Raw genomic sequence first — 17,997 nt, forward strand, 5'->3', positions numbered from 1 at the left:
ATCTGTAAATGAAATGAAATAAAATAAAACCACAATGTCTCCCTGTGTTTACAAGTCCAAAACAGACACCTCACAAAGATCCAAACGCAGGTGAAAGACTTGTCTTTCAAAAACTTTAAACAAGCCGGGGCACCTTCTCCTCTAAATGGTGTGGTTACAACCAGAAATATACACACAAAACATTACTACAACACAGGAGTGTCTTTTTTCTTCTGTGGGACCTGTAAAAGTGCATCAAGCACTCTGCTTAGGTGCAAAGACAAGGTGACTGTACTCTACTTCATTATTCCACATCACCACATTAAAGAGGAAAACACTTCTTTCTGTACTATGTATTTATAATGTTCTCACCTGCAAAAAACTACTTACTCATCATGCATTAATATCTTACTTTTATGATTGTGGCATATGTATGTCTGTTCCTCTTAGACACATTGATCAGTCTGGATGAAACTCACTGTACAACCTGCCTAGGTTACCAGGATTATCAACATGTTTATAGCTTTTGGGAATAAATATATAACACTCGAATCCTAATAATTTGTTTAGATTATGCACAGTAGCTGATCTATGATAGGTGTGCATTGTTTGTAAATACATTTTGCTCAATTTGTAGTGCAGTGGCACTTTGGGGCCACTGGAAAGTGTTGTCATCCATATTTGTTAATAAGTGTTCATCAAACAGTGATAGTAATAGTGTCTGATTGATTACCTTGTCTTAAACGTATGTGTATATTATCATTTGTTTTGTGTTTCTGATGAATGGATGGACTATATACAATCATGTAGTGAAGATAAAAAGAATAGCAGTAAGTGAAACTTAACATACGTGTTTGTTTAAATACATGATTGAAGTGAACAAGTGCTGCAGGCCTCGCTAACAATAATGATATATACTTTTTATATATTTGTACTTTTAACTGACCTCTCTGGATGGTGATGCAGGATGTGGACTTGTAGAATGTTTTGATACTCTTATTTTAATTGGCTTTACACTAGTATTTTATTTTGAAAGATATTTGTGTTTTCCTACCTGACAGCTATGGATGGTCATGATTTACAAATATTTAAATGGTAATTAAGCTAAAAACTGAACAAGAATGGCAAAAGCCCGGCACAGCACTGTGCAGTTATTTGAAAGCCGTTTGGGGTTAAAGGCAGTACATAAAGAATACTGAAAACAATATGTGCCTTAAATGCTCATCCTTACTACCGACAGGTTAGATTAATATTGTGGTAGTCCTAGATTTCATTCAGCTGCCTCCACATTGAGTCTCTCATCTGACACGCCGACCTCAACTTGCAACAAATAAGAGATCTGGTTCCCATGTTACTATGCAGAGCAGAACCAGCTCCCCCATCTTGGGCTTCCCAGCTGCAGCTGGTGGAGCTGGATCCATCCACTGGAGATATTTTAGAGACTCACTGAAGAGGCAGCTAAATGACACTGAGGACAGACATGATGGAGGGATGTTAAAAAAAAAAAAGTACTTACATATAACACCTTTAAGTAAAGTTGAATACCTCATCCGCACGGCATATAATGATCATTTCATGCATGTTAAATACATTTCTCGCCCTTCACATACGTTAAAACAAAAATTTAAACACTAAAAGAGCGGTATCCGTTTGGCTTTGCATCTGAAATACTTACACATTTCATTTCTGTACTTACTTATGAACCCAAGACTACAAAATGCACATAATCACTGCACTATTTTTTTTTTTTTTTAACTCATGCATACATCGCTTATCTTTAAGGTGTCCCTTCACTTGGTTTTGGGTTCATCTACAGACTGAATTTGAATGATGATCGCCTCAGTAATGCTTACACATCCACCAGCCAGAATCTCTGCAGGAAGAGGGATGGTATCATCCTGGTTGGTGAACTTGTCTCTGACAAAATCGTTCACCTGAAGAAAAGAAGGAAAAAAAAGGAAAGAAGACACGAAGAAGAAGAAAAAAAAAAGTCAGATGAGACACAATCGCCGTCTTGATGGCAGGGCATTAATGTTAACTTGTGGTTGCAGTCGCATCTTGATTGCAAAGTGTGTCTCTTCTTCTTTGCATGTTTTTTTCCATTCACAATGAATCATTCAGAACAACTTTTTGAGGACTCTAAGCTACGCAGTGGAATGACTTGCCGTGAGTTTGATAGCTTTCTCCGGGGCAACGCCAATGAGCTGCGGGAGGAGACCTGCAAAATATTATTCATAGATACCATTAGAATACCTGACAGAGAGAGACAGTCTGGCTGGAAATGAATGCACATTTTTTTTGTATCTTTGCTGAATGAATACATCCACTGACAGCTAGAACAATATAAGCTGCGGGGTTCTTGTGCGCGTAAAACAAACCCATAAATATTTACAGATGGTGCCTGATACAGCTGATGCACCAGCTTACAAAGGTCCCACTGAAATTGAACAAAAGTCCCCAAAAATATGACACTGCTGCTGCATATGGGATCAGCATCGCGGAGACTTGATCCCGCTGTTAGCGGGGAACAGAGAGAGCTGTGTGGTCACGTACAAGATCGAGGGGGGAGGCTGGGTGCTACAGTGGCGATAACTGCCATACTGTTTCACCGTCTGTCCTTCATCAGGCCAGATAAACTTCTGAAGGAGCTGCTGAGTGACTGCTGCTGGTGTGCAGCCAGAAAACAGCCGAGCGTGTCTGTCTCTGAGTCAATCACCCTCTTATCATGTGCAAGAGATGAGGAAGGAGGGCAGGGGGACGCAGATCAGAGCAACAAAGCGCTGCAGCGGTAGAGGCAGCAGTAGATGGCAGTCTTGACTTCCCTCATATGAAAAGCCCGAGGGTAGAAGTGTTGTATATCACAAGCCTTCAGCACCATTATCACCACTCAGGCAGAGGCAGATCAGACACCGCTGCTGCTGCTGCTGCTACATGAATACTGCTGGTCATTCTCCTCGGGCAACTCTCCCAGGTACTGAGATAATGAAAACGTGACCCCTGGGTGTTGCTTTATTCACTGCTGAACAGGGAGGGCAAAGGTTTCTGGTATCAATTAGCGAACCATGCTCCCGATATTAGCGCGCTGGCGAATGCTGATGCTTTCCCATCAGATGGTTTGTTTTGCACGACACCCACATGTTGGCTTGCACAGAGATTTCAGGTCTTTTCATTTACTGAAAAAAAATCTGCAAAGGATTACCTCTGTAAAAGCCGAAGAAGCCCTCGTAACGGAGCACTTTCTTTGCGCAGTCGAAGCTGTTCTTGTACATCAGCTCTCCTACAAAGGAGCCGGTGGAGCGCTGGTTCTGCATGCGCGTCTTCACCAGGTCAATAGGGTACACAGCCGTAGCGCCGGCAGCTACAAAAAAAAATTACAAAACCACGCACACAATGAACTAGTTTTTTTTTGGGGGGGGGGTTTCCGCTATTTTGGACAGATTTTTTTGAGCATCTAAACAAGTCAGAAAGCAAATTCAAATTTTACTTGTGGCAAATGTGACAAAAAGAGCTGCAGTTTGTTTTCTGATTTGTGCAACTGGCAGACAAGAAAACCCAAAATGACAAAGAAACCCTCCCTTTTTTCAAATTAGACAAGCTAGTAAATGTTTGATCTTTGTGCTTCTAACAATAAATTACTATTACTACTAATTCATTTTTAATTCAATTAATTACCTGTTGCTATTGGACAGCCCTTGGGAAGCCCTCTAGTGCATACAAGCCATCACTTTATTTATCTAGAGTCCTACACAACTGAGATGTACAGCAATAATTCTGCAGCTACATTTGGGGATGGTTTATCACTTAAAAGAAATCATCATAAAGCTTAGAGTAGGAAGTCCTGCAAAGTGGACGACTGGGTGAAAAATACAAGATGAAATCAAGTTTAATGAGAAGGATTTGTGGAAAAGTAAGGAGAGAAGAGTGTTGAAGCTTTTATGTTCTCTGTTATTTCACAAGAATGCACCTTCGAGCCTTTATTGTGATTGTAAATAACTGTTAAAAATTGCGGTTTGGCGGGTGTGAACTTTCTCAACTTCTGAAGGGAAGCTTGCCAGAAAAAGTTTGAGCAACACTGCACTAAACTATTGCTATCAGTTACACTCGCCATGTCTTGTTTGGCATCAAGGGCTGCTGTAATGATGATTCCCAAACATGCAAACAGAGAAAGCAGCACAGTGAGTGAGAAACAGCCATTCCTGGTGGTTTCTCTGTATGCCTCATGACTTACAGTATATCTCTCTCTGACCTGGCCTGAATTGGCTTCTGCTGAATGATGACTGATAAGTCTTTGCGTATTTAGGGAGAACAAGCGCACACACACACATACAAAGACCGTGTTCCTATCTGAGGGGCAGTTATGTCAGAAGTTCCTTGTATCAGTTCCCCCCAGCGTAATTAGAGAGGGAGATTCCAGGGAGTGCGGTTCCGGAAGATTTGTGTCATTCCAAAGCTCCGACTCCAACGACAGCCTGGAGCCACGGTGGCACAGCAGCACAATGCCGGAGCCTCACATCACAGCCCTTCTCCCTGCAGGACAATGGTCGGCCCCGGGGCCTCGGCGCGGCAGCCGGCCGGCTAAGGTTACCGCTCGGGCGGGCCGGGGGCTCCGCCGCAGACATGTCACTCACCTCCAGCGATTGAGCCCAGAGAAAACCTGTAGGCAGACTCCGCAGCCTGGAGCCAGATGGGCCGAGACTTTTCGTGAGCGTGCTGTATAGGAGAAAAAGACACCAGCGGTCAAATGAATCTGGAGAAAGACAGGAGGGGGGATCAGACACTAAACATGAATCGGCTGGCTATTAAACTATAGCGAACCAGATACATTGTGGAAAGAAAAATGCTATAGAGTACTCAACGGCGGAGGAAGGCGATGGAATGCAGACATGTCACATAATGTCTGATTCATCGTCAGCCTGTATTAAATGTCACAGACAGACTAGCTCTGGATACAGTAAATGACTGTGTGAACCTGCGGCTGAGTTTTCCACGCATGCGACATGTGGGAGGCTAAAAGCTAAAAAGGTCTTCTTTTATTTTTATAACAAAGCATAATTTCTCCCTTATCCACTTGATCTCAGGATTGGTGTTTGATGTTGAAAACAGAGGCCTTTGTTTTCACTGGGAACTGATTAGCCTCACAACCCTTTTCCATGTCCAGATAAGAATCTACATGAATATTACACAGTCCGAGTGAGACATCGTCAAATGTGTGTGCAAGTCGATGTATTTAGCAACTTCTGCCACCAGATGAGAGGGGAGTGGAGAAGACCACTTTTTTTCCTCTTCCCAGATGCTTCCACCCAGAGTTGCATGCTAACAAGATCGAGGTCTTGATCAAAGGGTTTAAACAATTAGCCTACTTCCACAGAAGGGCAAGGCTGAGAATTGCAGCATCCCCCCCAAAGGAATCAAATTCCAGACCTCTGAGCACGAGTCCCAGGAGTGGCCTGAAAGCTCTGACCACAGCCTGATATAGAGCCGTGTTATCCGGTGGAGGCAGGAACTATTTTGTTCTCCCACATCCACCTTGACTCCCACTCCCCTCCTGCCATTAGCAGACTTTGCTAAAGGCTCCTAAAACTTCTCAAGACCCACACTGATAAAAGCCTCTTATTAGCGTCTCAGATGTGTGATTGCAGCTGATGTGTATGTACAGCCATACTGAATAAAATAGGCAGTGCCTTTCATGGAGAGGCGCAACGCAACAATCCATTCCTCCTCTATGACTATAATTGGAGTACTTTTATCTGGGAGTTAAAGAAATGCACTTCACAAGGGAAGAAAAACATGGGCACTCTGCTAATTCAGCGACTGAACAGTCTTCCTTTTTCTCGCTTCTTTCTGAGAAGGAAGCAGGGCGAAGAAGTGGGAAAGGCTTTGATGAAAGGCAGGAGGATGTGAGGTGTATTAGAGGAGTCACTCAGGCTACCTGTCTGTGGCTCTCTGCTAGGTGGTATGGCATGTCTCCTTCCTCCAGCGGGGCAACTCTCTCGATGTCTGCGTGGTTCAGTCGCCTTGAGGGGGAGAGAGGAAGGGATTTAGTCCAGGAAAAAGCAGAAAGCCGTGCATCTACTTTGAGCGGCAGCCAGTGATGTAAGATTTTCCACAGACCTTTTACTGCCATATAACTTAAAGTTCCTGCTACTCGAGCTTATACACACAACAGACAAACAAAGCTGGAAGGGGCCCAACGAGTAAATGAAAGTGTTTTGTTACTAAATGCTGGAGATCCAAGTATCCCCCGCTGGTCTGACGCATCATAAAGACTGCATTCATGTTTTATGTGTGTCTTGTTAATCAGCCACTGGAGCAACCATTGTTAAACAGAATGAGCAATAACTTTATCTTTACGACCAATAAACAGATGTTTATAACATATTTATTCCATTCGTGTCGGATTAGAATAAAAACACGGGCTTGCGTAAATGTAAATTTGAGGGAATAGCAGGAGAAGCTACCTGGGCGACTGCATTAATGACAGTGGAAAAGAAAATTTCTGCACTTTTTTGGACTCCACGTCGAGTTTGGTTTGTTCCATTTCATGTATTCCTCACATATATGCAGGTCTGACTTTGGCAATTTAGGAAAGCATTAGGCTGCTAGAAATCCAAACTACATTTAAAAAATTACACAGTCAAAAACCACCCAAGTTAATCCAGGAGCTGGAATAATTATTTCCCCATTTATACACATAAACACAACAGAAAAAAATAATAAAATATTAAGGAAGTTTGTCCAACTTTCTTTTTGTGCCCTTTTAATGAGAACATATTCATAATTTAGTTACAAATTTAAATGACGCACTCTGTACAAGAGCACTTTTTCAGCTTGTCCAACACGAACAGGTACAAATAAAAGAAACACTGTATATTATAGTACAAATATTCACTATTAGACAGCTGTTTATTAGCATGTGTACTACTTTTTCAGTAAATCTTTATGAATAATTATAAAACATTTATTAATGCTTCATATGCATGAAAATATTCTTCAGTTTGTAGGTCATTAACTAAAGGTTTTCCATCAATATCCTCCTAGTGTTTTTCTTTATAATGTATGTTTTACTCAGGAGTCAGGACGGTCATTCTTCCTTAATAACACTTATTAAATACAGTCAAATACAGTGGTTGCTGTTTTAATAACGTCCCCCCACAGACCCGAGAACCGGATCATAGCACTGTAATGTGTTCAGAGTGGAACTGGACCAGGTTACCATTAACTCTTAACCATTAGATTCACTTCACCATTTATCAGTTATGGTTACTAAACTGTCTCAACTGCTTATCTATAAATATAAGCTTTTAATTTCAACCACTCCTTCCATGATGTTTAGCTAACTAGTTTTTTCTTAATATGCTCAATAAATTCAACTTAATTACACCTTTAGTCAAGAATTTCCTAGTTGTTAAATCTGAATTTTCAATAGGTCTTTCAATTGATTGTCTATTATGCTGTGAGCTGACAATACTTTTAGTGGAGTGTACAAGTTTTTTCCCTGCGTACTTGTTTACTTAGCAATTTTTATTATTTACGCAATCCTGTTTTTATTTAAAATGAACTTTTCTGCACAAACCTATGGAAGCTTGCTTCTGCCACTGAGAAAAAAATACACTTGTTGCCGTCGATAAGTCAAGAATTTGGGGTTATCTCCTGAAAAATGTCAACTTATTTAGTTCTTGAAATTTTAAGTTATTAAGTCAGTTTTGAGATGATAAATTTGAATGAGCCCTACTTGGCAAATAGGTAAATAATTAAGTGGCAGAAACAACCTTCCATACAAACCTGTCCAGGTCAATCAGTTCTTTAATTAACTGTATTTTCTTGCTTTTTTTGTTGTTGTTTTTTTAAATGAGTTGAGCCTTTAATTACTGTGAAAGTACTACTAGCGCTATTATTTGAACATCACTGGTGTAACGTAATACAACTAAACTAGGGTTCATATATATTTTTTTAAATAAATCTATATTAAGTGAACTTATAAAGCAGTCGAGTTATTGAGAGGTAATCTCTTAATGGCCTGCTAATTGGAAAATCTTTGAAATACTAATAAAGATTTTCCACATAAGCATGGAAATAAGCTAATGGTAAATAAAAGTACCTTATTATAAACTGTTGTCCAGTAAAGTCTTGTTACTCTTTAGTGTAAACGTGTTGTAGCCTGAAATATGTTCACTGACCAATAAACCAACTCCATAGGTGAAACAGAATAACTGGAGATCTTACCCGGAGTGAGAGTGGAGACCAACGAGCTGGTACAGGATGTCAATTTCCATCGGAGTGATTTGACCAAACTTATTTGCAGCATGAACAAACTCCTCTACAATTTAACAAAGACAGGAGACGACGCGGTCACACAAACTGGATTTCAAAGCTTCGCTGTGTCAAACATCAGACATGAGGCTGAGAGGATAAAAACATTAGTTATTTTCTACTGGAGGTTTGTGTTATATAGTATTTGCAAATAATGTTTCTTGTATTTTTTTCTTTATGTGGCTCTTTGTTGCAGAAAAATCTTTAAAACCATTAAAACCAGTCCTGTGTGCGCTTTACTTCTTCTTCCTCGACTACCACTAACTGAACCACTCTCAGCAGCACCCTGCACGGCTCTGCTATATGGGATTTATATTCACTTCTTTACTGCTGCCTGCTGAGAAACTCCATTGCCATCAGGTGGTCGTTCTAAAAGGAAACCTAATGGTAGTTGTTGAGAGAGGGGAAAGAGTTTGTTATTCACTTCCTCCACACCTTTAGTTACAAGTATGCTCGAGGTGTACAATGATTTACTTTTCGGTGAAGGACAGCAGACATGCGAGTGCTCGCTTTAAACTTAATGATATTTGACATGCTCGGCAACAAATAACAATAATTATTTGCAAATACTGTTTGCTCAAAGTCTTTTCTACAAGGAGAAATACCAATGAAGAGGAAGCAGACGTCTAAAGTTTGCATCTGAATGGGAAACACAACTGGGAACAGATGTGACTGACAGAACGACTATCAGTTACTCAGGTATACATGTGTGGGGAGGGGAGGGGATGATCTGATTACCAGATTAAAAATGTTCATTTACCTTAGTAATTTAGTGCTACAGTAAATGTTTCCTGAGTGTTCACTCACACCACTCTGTCAAGAAAGTTAAAATATGATCGAACATCTCACATCACATTTACGATGCAGACGTGATTATTTCGGGAGACGCTCGGCAGTACCTTTGGTGACGAGAGTGTCTTTGTATGTGCCCGCCACCGTGCTGTAAATCTTGCGGATCAGCTCCATGTTGTTGAGGAGAGCATTGAAGGCATTGAAGTAGGAGAAGCTCACCATGTGGGAGGTGCTCCCTCCCGCAGCCTACAGCAAGACCAAAAGCCTGTCAGACCTACTGGATAGGAGGGACTACGGATGGATCTTATTATGTTCCTTTAAATCTTCCTTAACCAGCTAAATGACAGCAGCTCAGTAAGACATAAATCACTAACACAGATGTCCGAGCTAACTGTGAATTCTTGTGTCACTGTTTAAAAAAGGAAAATGTATTAACTCAACTGAAACCAGATTCTCCTCGACAAACGGAGTCAGCATGTGGTGCCTGATGGTGGCCATGATGTCACTGAAGTCCAAGGCAGTGATGGTGCCGCTTTTGCTCTTGTCTTTTTGTGCAAATGCCTGGCGGGCGTGCTCAAGCTGCAGCTCCTGTAGCGCGCACACAGACACACAAGGTTAAGATGCTAAAAACACAAAAGAAGCAGAGAGCGCGTTCCCAGAACCTTGGAAGAAGAAAGTACAATAATATTAGTGTTAAACAGATGTGAAAGTCATGAGATGTGACCGTGTTAGACAGACTTTTTTTTTTGTTCTTTTTTTTGTTCTTTTTTTTTTTTTTTAAATAGCAGTCGTTTCTCCAAAGACTAATGAAAACCACGTCCCGGGTAGTCTGATCCCGCACTCGAGCTGAGCGGCTGGCGAGGCGGCCGGCAGGTGTGTCTGCAACAAGATGATTCAATATGACAACCGTGCAATCAGAAGGGGATGCAGGGGGAGGCTGACCCCGGGTCAGTGTCTGCTGTCAAAGCTCATCGCGTATAACCAGAGGACTGTGGAGGAACTCCAACACCGAGGTGCTTCTTCATCCTCATATTCTTGTTCTGATAACCTAATCAGTGGATTTATTCTCACAATGTTTGCTGATTAGAATGCTCAAACCTGGTCATGATACTCATTACACAGACATATACTTTTTTTAGAGTTACAAACACTCTGTGAACTCACTGAAGTTTCACGTTCCTGTGAAAGAGCCCTAACTTTCAATAATAATCGGATCTACTTGCATCAATTTCAAGTAACGCTTAGAAGAAAAGAAATGTGCTCGGACATGCCAGAAAACAAGACAATAAAAATGATACATATAGATGAAATTCCGCACGCACAGGAGTGTTTGGTGTAGCGGTGGGAAGCTCCAGTCAAGTATGATAAACCACAAAGCGCTCTGAGAGATCCCACACTGAAGTGGAGACAGAGTGCAGCCTGCATAACTCTTGGACCACCCAGTTTCTGCCTCAGACCACAGCCCTCAACTCTGAACCAGGTCGCTGCACTAGCCCCGCTCCCGCTTTTTCTTTTTGACAACACACACACACACACACCGGGCAATAATCAATCAAGCAAAATAGCAATTTTTGGGAATTTTTTGACAGTTTAACAGAGAAGGGTAGTTAGGAAGGAGATAGAAAGCAAGGGAGGACACATAGCAAAGGGCTGCATACTGGACTCAAACCTGGGCCACTGCATGTCAGCTGTAACTGTACGGGCGCCTGCTCAACCAGTGGGCTAAACTGGTGCCCAACTTTAAGTGTCTTAATGGCACAACAGGCTCCCTCAAACCACCAGAACTGCTGATTACACTCCCCTCCCTTTTAGTCATGCCAACTATATGCATGGCATATAGTTCCAATTTGACCCCAAGTGGGATGAAATCCCCACAGGAGGAATGACTTCATATTTTCTGATGCTATTGACGCACTTTTGGCTGCTTTTCTGTACAAACTGTTTACTTTAAATACAGAAGATACTAAATTAATCAGATTTAGATGAGAAAGTTGGATTTTGTTCATTAAGTATTATCTTTAAAGACTTTGGCACTTATTTAGAGGGGGTATGTTCTTAAATTTAAAAAAATGTCATATGAAAAGAGCGTGAGATGTATATTTTACACTTTTTTGAATACTGACGTTGTTATGTGTGTTTTTTAAAAACCTTTTGATAGATACTACTTTTTAGACTAAGCAAAAGAAAAGTGGCTCCTTTGAACATAGATGTACCCATGTAGATAGTGCAGGGGTCACTTCTGTTTCACTGGAAGATGCATCAACGCGGCCGCCATGTTTGACAGGGAATGCAGTTTTCTGTAATATATATTGCATATATGTCTACAGAGGCCACAGGTCATCATTAGTTTTCAACTTTTTTTCAGTCCACCATTCCATATTTATAATATTATTGTTTCCATAACAAAATACTGGCAGCATTCATGGCAGTTCTAAAAAATAATGTTTAACATGGTTCCATCCGTTCATCCGTTTTCCTAACTGCTTAGTCAACTTTGAGTCACATGGGGGCTGGAGCCTATCCTAGATGATATCTCATGTGATCCTGGGAGAAATCGCGCACTTGCACTTTCACATCTACAGCCAATAAACAATTCGCCTAACGTGCATGTTTTTGGACTGGGGGTCAAAGCCAGATTACCCAGAGAGAACCCACACAGTCACAGGGAGAACGTGCAAAGCCATGCAGCAGGTTCAAACCCCAAACCTTCTTGGTGTGAGATGAGAAACTACCACCCACTGCTTCACCATACTGCTTAACATTTGGCAGGAATTTAACCAATCTGCTTGTTGGTAATATTCTGCCAAAAAAAAGTTTGTAAAAATTAAAAATTGATCTAACAAATCTCGTCATTACAAAGAGAGAACTGTGAACGTCAGACATGTAATGAAAGCTGCAGAAGACTCTCCTCCCCAGTTGTCTCTGTCTCCTAACAAGTTCACGTGAACAATGTTGTGCAGCTTTAAAAAAAATTTTTGTAGCCACAGCTCAGGTATATACGTAGGTCAGCGGTTGCTGTATGTCACATTAATTTATGATGCGTTAACACAATAACGCCTACAGAGTTAGAGCCAATTTAAATGAGAGAAAGTAGTGTCATTTAATATTAAGTCAGCCTAAAAAGAAGGACCAGTCTACCAACTGAGATATGAAATGAACCACCCCACCGCCCCACCCCTCCGAGCAAGATGGCAGTAGCAGAGATACAAATTTCACAAGTCTGGATGCAGCTTCTGTTATCTGGCTTCTGTAGACGTAATATACACAACACAGATTAAACAAATGAGCTTATTTCCAAAATGTAAAATCATTCCTTTAATTTTAAAAATGGACCGATGCTCATCTGTGAAATTTAGCTCATCCCTTTAACACGCTGCACATCAGTTTTGACATGAAGCTCCAAGATAAAAATACATACCTGCAGAAATTGGGTGAACTCTGTGTAGCTGAGGTTCTTGTTCCTTTCATGGCCAAAGTGTAGCCTGATGAACTCACAGTCCCAGTTGAAGGGAATGTGGTGATGGACTGTAGTCTGGCTGAAGATGTCACGTACATTCTCTGGAAGAGAGAGGCCCGAGTGAGCAGTAACAAAAGACAGAAGGAAAAACCTGCAAGATGCAGCTGTAATGTCCATCTCGCGTGCTCATTCCCTTTGCAGAGAACCCAGTTAAAGGAGATGAAAGAGTCAGTTTGGATGGCGAATCTGAAGAGGCTGTTACATTTTGAGGGTCGTGAGTCCTTCCAGGAAATTTTCTGTATAAGCTCTACTCTCAATTCCAGCTGCCTTTATGGAGGCCTATTGCACAGAAAGAGCACGACAGCAGCTTCTTTGTAAGACTCTCTTGGTTTATGACAGACTGGATTCATGTCGAATGGAGCTGGGTATAATGTGATGTTTCACACAGCTCATTGCAGCACTGCCCAGACACGAGACCTTAAAAAGTCTCACTGCTAGCATATTTAATACTCTAAAGAAGAAGCCCCCAAAAGCACTGATACTCCCACATTTATTGACTATACATGCTTACACACAAAGGAGAACTTCTACAGTGTTTAATCATCCCCACCCCAGTAGTTTCTTAGTGTTTTTCATCATTATGTCATCAATGTTTTCTATCAACAAGAAGCACTTTAAATTCCTTTTAATTATCTACATCAGGTCTACATCTTAAGTCAGACGTAGGTATAATAATATTATCCAGTTTAAATTATCCTCTGTGCTGGTCTGTGCTGAAACACTGACATTAACTACCATGTACATACCAAATGAGATGTTCCCTGTACCAGTCTTGTCAAACAGCTGAAAAGCAACTATGAACAGGGCATCGGGGGCACATAGAACTGCCTCAAAGGCCAGAAACTCCTGGAAAGAGATCAATCTGTTTGGAGAAGAAAGAAAAAAAAATGGATGAAAGATAAATGGAGCTTCAACATCACTCTGTGACCAGGACACGGACTGATGTTGAGGACAAGGCACAAAAAACATTAAAGGTATACGTTTACTATACGTTACTAACACTGTTCATACATTGATATATACACACGCATATCTATCTATCTATCTATAGATAGATAGATAGATAGATATCCTTTATTTATCCGTGAAGAAAAGAAAACGTTTGACTGGTTGATGTACTAAAATAAATATCTGTGTATAGCAAAAAAAAAAAGATAAAGAAAAAAAGGAGATCTAAGCATAACAAACTCTTCATGGCAACCTTCATCGCATTACTTGTTCTTACTCACCCATCCTTGGTGGTGTCAGCCACTCCGGCTATCAGCTCCACAGTTTTGGGATTGTGTTGAGGCTGTGTATGCAGACCCAGGTAATGCTGCACAAAGTCCTTGGGGGTCATGTACTGCTCTCCATCCTGCACCACGCTGGCATACTGCAAAGAAGAAACAGACAAGCTATAAACAAGACTCAGTGTGGATACATATGTGCATTTAGTCAGAGAACCAGTAAGGCTGACATTTTACTGTGTGCATAAAAAGAGGAAGATGTGGACATATCCCTTGTCTCTGTAACAATAAGATGCATCCCAGTTCCTGTAACAGCATAAAGGAATCTAAGTTTATCGGCCCTATAGAGCATTTTAAGCATATATATGTAGCTTTGCCACAGCCCATAATGACAGGCAGCATTGAAAAAGCATCGCTGAGCTTTGTCATCTCTTGACTTCATTCTAACCATGAATCTCATTCTCATACAAAAGACATGTTGCTACACACATAACAGACAATGATGCATGCCGTGCCACTGAAATTGCAAAGAAAAAAAAAGAAAAAGAAAAAAAGAAGTGTTACTGTGTGAGAGGAACACTGTATTACAATGATTTACCCCTTACTCATTCAGAGCAACGCAGCTGACAGCCCCTCTCTTTTTCAGGAACACCCTGTTCCCACTCACACACTTGCACACATTCAAACCTGGAAGCTGCAGTACAATCTGCTGGCCGCTGAGCAGCTCCAGTGGCCTCCCTGTGAGAGGTTCAAGGCCTTTCTCAGGGGCTCCTCAGGGATGGGAAAATGTTTGTTTCACTTTGTCCACCCAAACTCATCTCACCAGTCAGGGACTTGAACAGGCCCGCTTATCCAAAGTCTTAAGTTAGCAGGATACATTTTTCTATGATGTTCTATGTTGTTTTATCATGTACAGTGGTGTGAAACGTGCTGTGCCACAGTATACTATGTAGAGATTTATTTGAGCGTAAACATCTATGGATGCTATGTGTTTTAGGGGTATATGGTGTTACAGGGCTACACACAAGTCTAATGAGGAGGGTTGTTTTGGTATTCCGGTCTCGAGGTGATACTACTGGGCAGCCAATGTGAGAGGCCTTGCTTGTTGGAAGTAATAAAGTTATGTCCCCCTGTGGGTACTCCGTGAGACCTCAGCTGTTAAAAAGATACCCCTTTCCTATCTGTTGTTCTTCAGTTGTGCAGTCAGAGACAAATTAGCTCAACAAAACTTTATGTTTAAAAAGTCCCCACAAATACCAACTCAGACAAAAGTAGCCTGGAAGGCCTCTAGTATCTCCTTACATGCCCCAGTATGGCATAACCATCCTTTTAAACCTAGTCAGCTGAATAGGGCATGTTCAGCCTGGAGAGCAAAATATACTGCAACTCTGACAGTTTGCATCCTTCCAAATTTACATTTTTTTTCCATTACCTTCAAATTAGACACACTTAATGTCCAAGTTTAGTCAGCAGCTTGTTAACAGAGTTTTGGGAAGAAGCAATATCCCTTATTCATAAGTGTTCCAACAACACATGGTAGTTTGATTTAGTACGAGGTGATCCATAGGCTTTATTACTCCAAAACCAAAGTGAACCTCATCTTTCCATCAGTATCCTCTCCATGCAACAGTGCCTCTCCCCACCTTTCTCCAGAGAAATTAAATCTCGGACGACAACTCAGACGCTCCATAGAAATTCCAGAGGAAATTCCAGCTCTAGGAATGATGACTGCCAAGAAACTATAGCGGCAAAGATTGAAAAATTGTCCAAAATTTTTAAAATAAAAAAAATTAAGTGGTGTAAATCCTTGCTGTTTCATGATATACAATTCTAACCTCCAAATCGACTTGCAATTAATAAAATGCATATAACAGAGCCTTGTGTTGCAAATGTGTTTTACTCCACTCTGCTGACGCAAAGCATGCAATACAGTGCCGTGCTGAACGTGAGATCTGGGTCACGCTCTAAGACATAAGGTCATTTTTAGAGCCCGGGTTGGTTTTCAAGTTGGAGCAGAGATAGCTCTGGGAACACAAGCACCACATGAACTGGCAACAGAAAGGCCACACTCATGGGCCCGAGCCAAGCTCAGACAGAGAGAGTACGACATGAACCCGGCTGAGAGTGTGGGAGGAGACCTCCACTCCAAGTGTTTTCAGGACAATTCAACGCACTCTGCTGAATTAATCTTTTTAAGTGAAAATATTAATTCCGAGCAATTTATTGCCACATTTCTCCATCACATGATTGTGTATCTATTCACCCGCGCAGTAGGCCTCAAGTAGTTCTTAATCAAATTATACAGGCAGTCAGAATGAGCTTCCAGTAATTAACTCTTCCACCTGAATATGCAACACAAATTACGCAGCCCTGTTCTAGTAGAGTGAAGAGATGTTCAGGGACCATAAGGTGACTTAAGAAGTTGACACTCCAAACAAGACCTGTTGGGGGTAAACAAACTAACACCCTAATGCTGGGAATTGGTTGTCTCGGAAGAACGAAGAGGAATTCTTTGAGTTTTGAAGATAAAAAAATAAAATAAAAAACACACACACACTGCACATACAGAAAGTTAAAGCCAAGGACGAATCTCTGCAGTAGCTGATCCATAATTAGTCAGAGTATTTATGTGACCTTTACAGAGCTACGTGTCCCTGTGGACGCCACACAAACTACTCACTCACTGCACCAGTAGGCTTTTTAATGTATTTGTTTGATTTCATATGAGTTAGTATTCGAAACAGTTTTAATCCTGTGAGCAAGCCTTACCTTCAGAAAAACAGTCTTCAAGTCTTGGGGGTCTGCCCTTTTGGTTGCTTGCACCTGTAACACACAAGTTGGAATTTGCTATGAAAAGCAGTTGAAAAACTGACCATACCACGTTAATGCCTGTAGTTTTTGGAGCTCCAGCAGGCAACTCTACCATCAATAAAGCTGAAGTTCAGTCTGTCACAGTTTAGCTTTGATTTTTTCCCCCCTTTTTACGCATCGATCACAGACCACTAACAGCAACAGCCTGGTACTGCATATGGAAGTAGCCGTGCTGCGATCCTTTCAGACAGCAAAATCCCATCAAATCTCCCAGAATCAGAAAAAAGCAGCAGAGAAAAAGAAATTACAGCTGTCTCTGCGAGGCCGGGAGAGATGCGCCTGTGTAAAGATGCAGAGCTTAAATAAAAGGGGGGGAGGACACTGCTGCGTTTTAGACTGAGGATTTGAACCCAAGCGTCCGCGCAGACGAGCCGTCCTCGGCATCCGACAGCGCAAAACTCGCGGCCGTTTTATTGCCTTTAAAAATTATTATCTGATAAGAAATATTGACGGAGTCACCTTGACCGCCATGCTGGATGTGACGTCAGCCGCAGTGGACTAGCGCAGGCGCTGGGCATCGGGATGACAGCGGAGGTCCGAGACAGCGCACTATTTTTAGCCAGATTGTTGTCCTTTTGCTGTGAACAAGGCGCTGTGGCAGCGCAGCTGAGATGGACGCTCCGGACAGAGACACTTGGTCAGCAGATGTGTTACAGCATTTCCGGTCTGCACGGGGTCAAGTGAGGACACGCTGTACTGTGTGGTAGCCCTGCACATAACAAACAGCAGGACAGAGATGTGAAAAGAACAAATGTGGATAAAGTCTCTAAACCGGGAGAGAGTATCTTAATTTAAAAAAAAAAAATGCGTTATTTATTTACTGATTGGAAAAAATCATATCATGAAATGAAAAATGCCCAAAAGAATTTTCCATAGTTCATATTCTAATAATAGAACTACTCGGTTTAGGATAATATAAAATAAAGAGAGAGAATCGTTTTGGCGAAAGTGATCGTATATGCTTAAAACCTCCACGTAAAAATACAGTTTCAGACATCAACTATCATATTTGTGTGTAGCCATGGTAAAATAAATAAAAATTACACCCCATGTCAATTCTAAGGTTTTATATGTCAGGACATAAAACATATTCAAAACCAGGACTTACATTTAAGTAAATATATCCTTATCAGTCTCTCATATCACTGAAGAACATTGTTTCAGTTCACTGTTTTTATGCACAGCTCTCTTAGATCCCACCACAGCTTTTCAGTCAGGTCTGGAGTCTGTGCCATTGTAGCACTATGACTCTTTTTCACTCATTCTGTTGTAAATTTTCTGCTTTGACCATTGGAACATTGT

At 41.2% G+C, this 17,997-nt stretch overlaps 1 protein-coding gene across 2 annotated transcripts in view; it reads right to left on the minus strand.

Annotated features, from left to right (window-relative positions):
- The window catches only part of LOC134646254 (electrogenic aspartate/glutamate antiporter SLC25A12, mitochondrial-like), a 21,978-nt gene extending 4,633 nt beyond the window's left edge, over positions 1-17,345 (minus strand). Inside the window, exons 1-13 of one of the 2 annotated variants that reach the window (XM_063500082.1) lie at positions 17,155-17,345; positions 16,594-16,647; positions 13,828-13,970; positions 13,345-13,460; positions 12,500-12,639; positions 9,523-9,669; positions 9,189-9,327; positions 8,203-8,296; positions 5,909-5,993; positions 4,608-4,689; positions 3,179-3,337; positions 2,145-2,197; positions 1,833-1,913 (exon numbers count right to left, since the gene is read on the minus strand). In XM_063500082.1, the coding sequence (XP_063356152.1) occupies positions 1,833-1,913; positions 2,145-2,197; positions 3,179-3,337; positions 4,608-4,689; positions 5,909-5,993; positions 8,203-8,296; positions 9,189-9,327; positions 9,523-9,669; positions 12,500-12,639; positions 13,345-13,460; positions 13,828-13,970; positions 16,594-16,647; positions 17,155-17,166 (1,305 nt within the window). In that variant the 5' untranslated portion in view covers positions 17,167-17,345. Of the gene's footprint in view, positions 1-1,832; positions 1,914-2,144; positions 2,198-3,178; positions 3,338-4,607; positions 4,690-5,908; positions 5,994-8,202; positions 8,297-9,188; positions 9,328-9,522; positions 9,670-12,499; positions 12,640-13,344; positions 13,461-13,827; positions 13,971-16,593; positions 16,648-16,747; positions 16,930-17,154 lie in introns of those variants that run through there. The other variant, XM_063500083.1, reaches the window with a different exon arrangement.
- Between the last annotated feature and the right edge of the window lie 652 nt (positions 17,346-17,997).

This window comes from Pelmatolapia mariae, linkage group LG16_19, assembly GCF_036321145.2.
Source record: "Pelmatolapia mariae isolate MD_Pm_ZW linkage group LG16_19, Pm_UMD_F_2, whole genome shotgun sequence".
Classification (NCBI taxonomy): domain Eukaryota; kingdom Metazoa; phylum Chordata; class Actinopteri; order Cichliformes; family Cichlidae; genus Pelmatolapia; species Pelmatolapia mariae.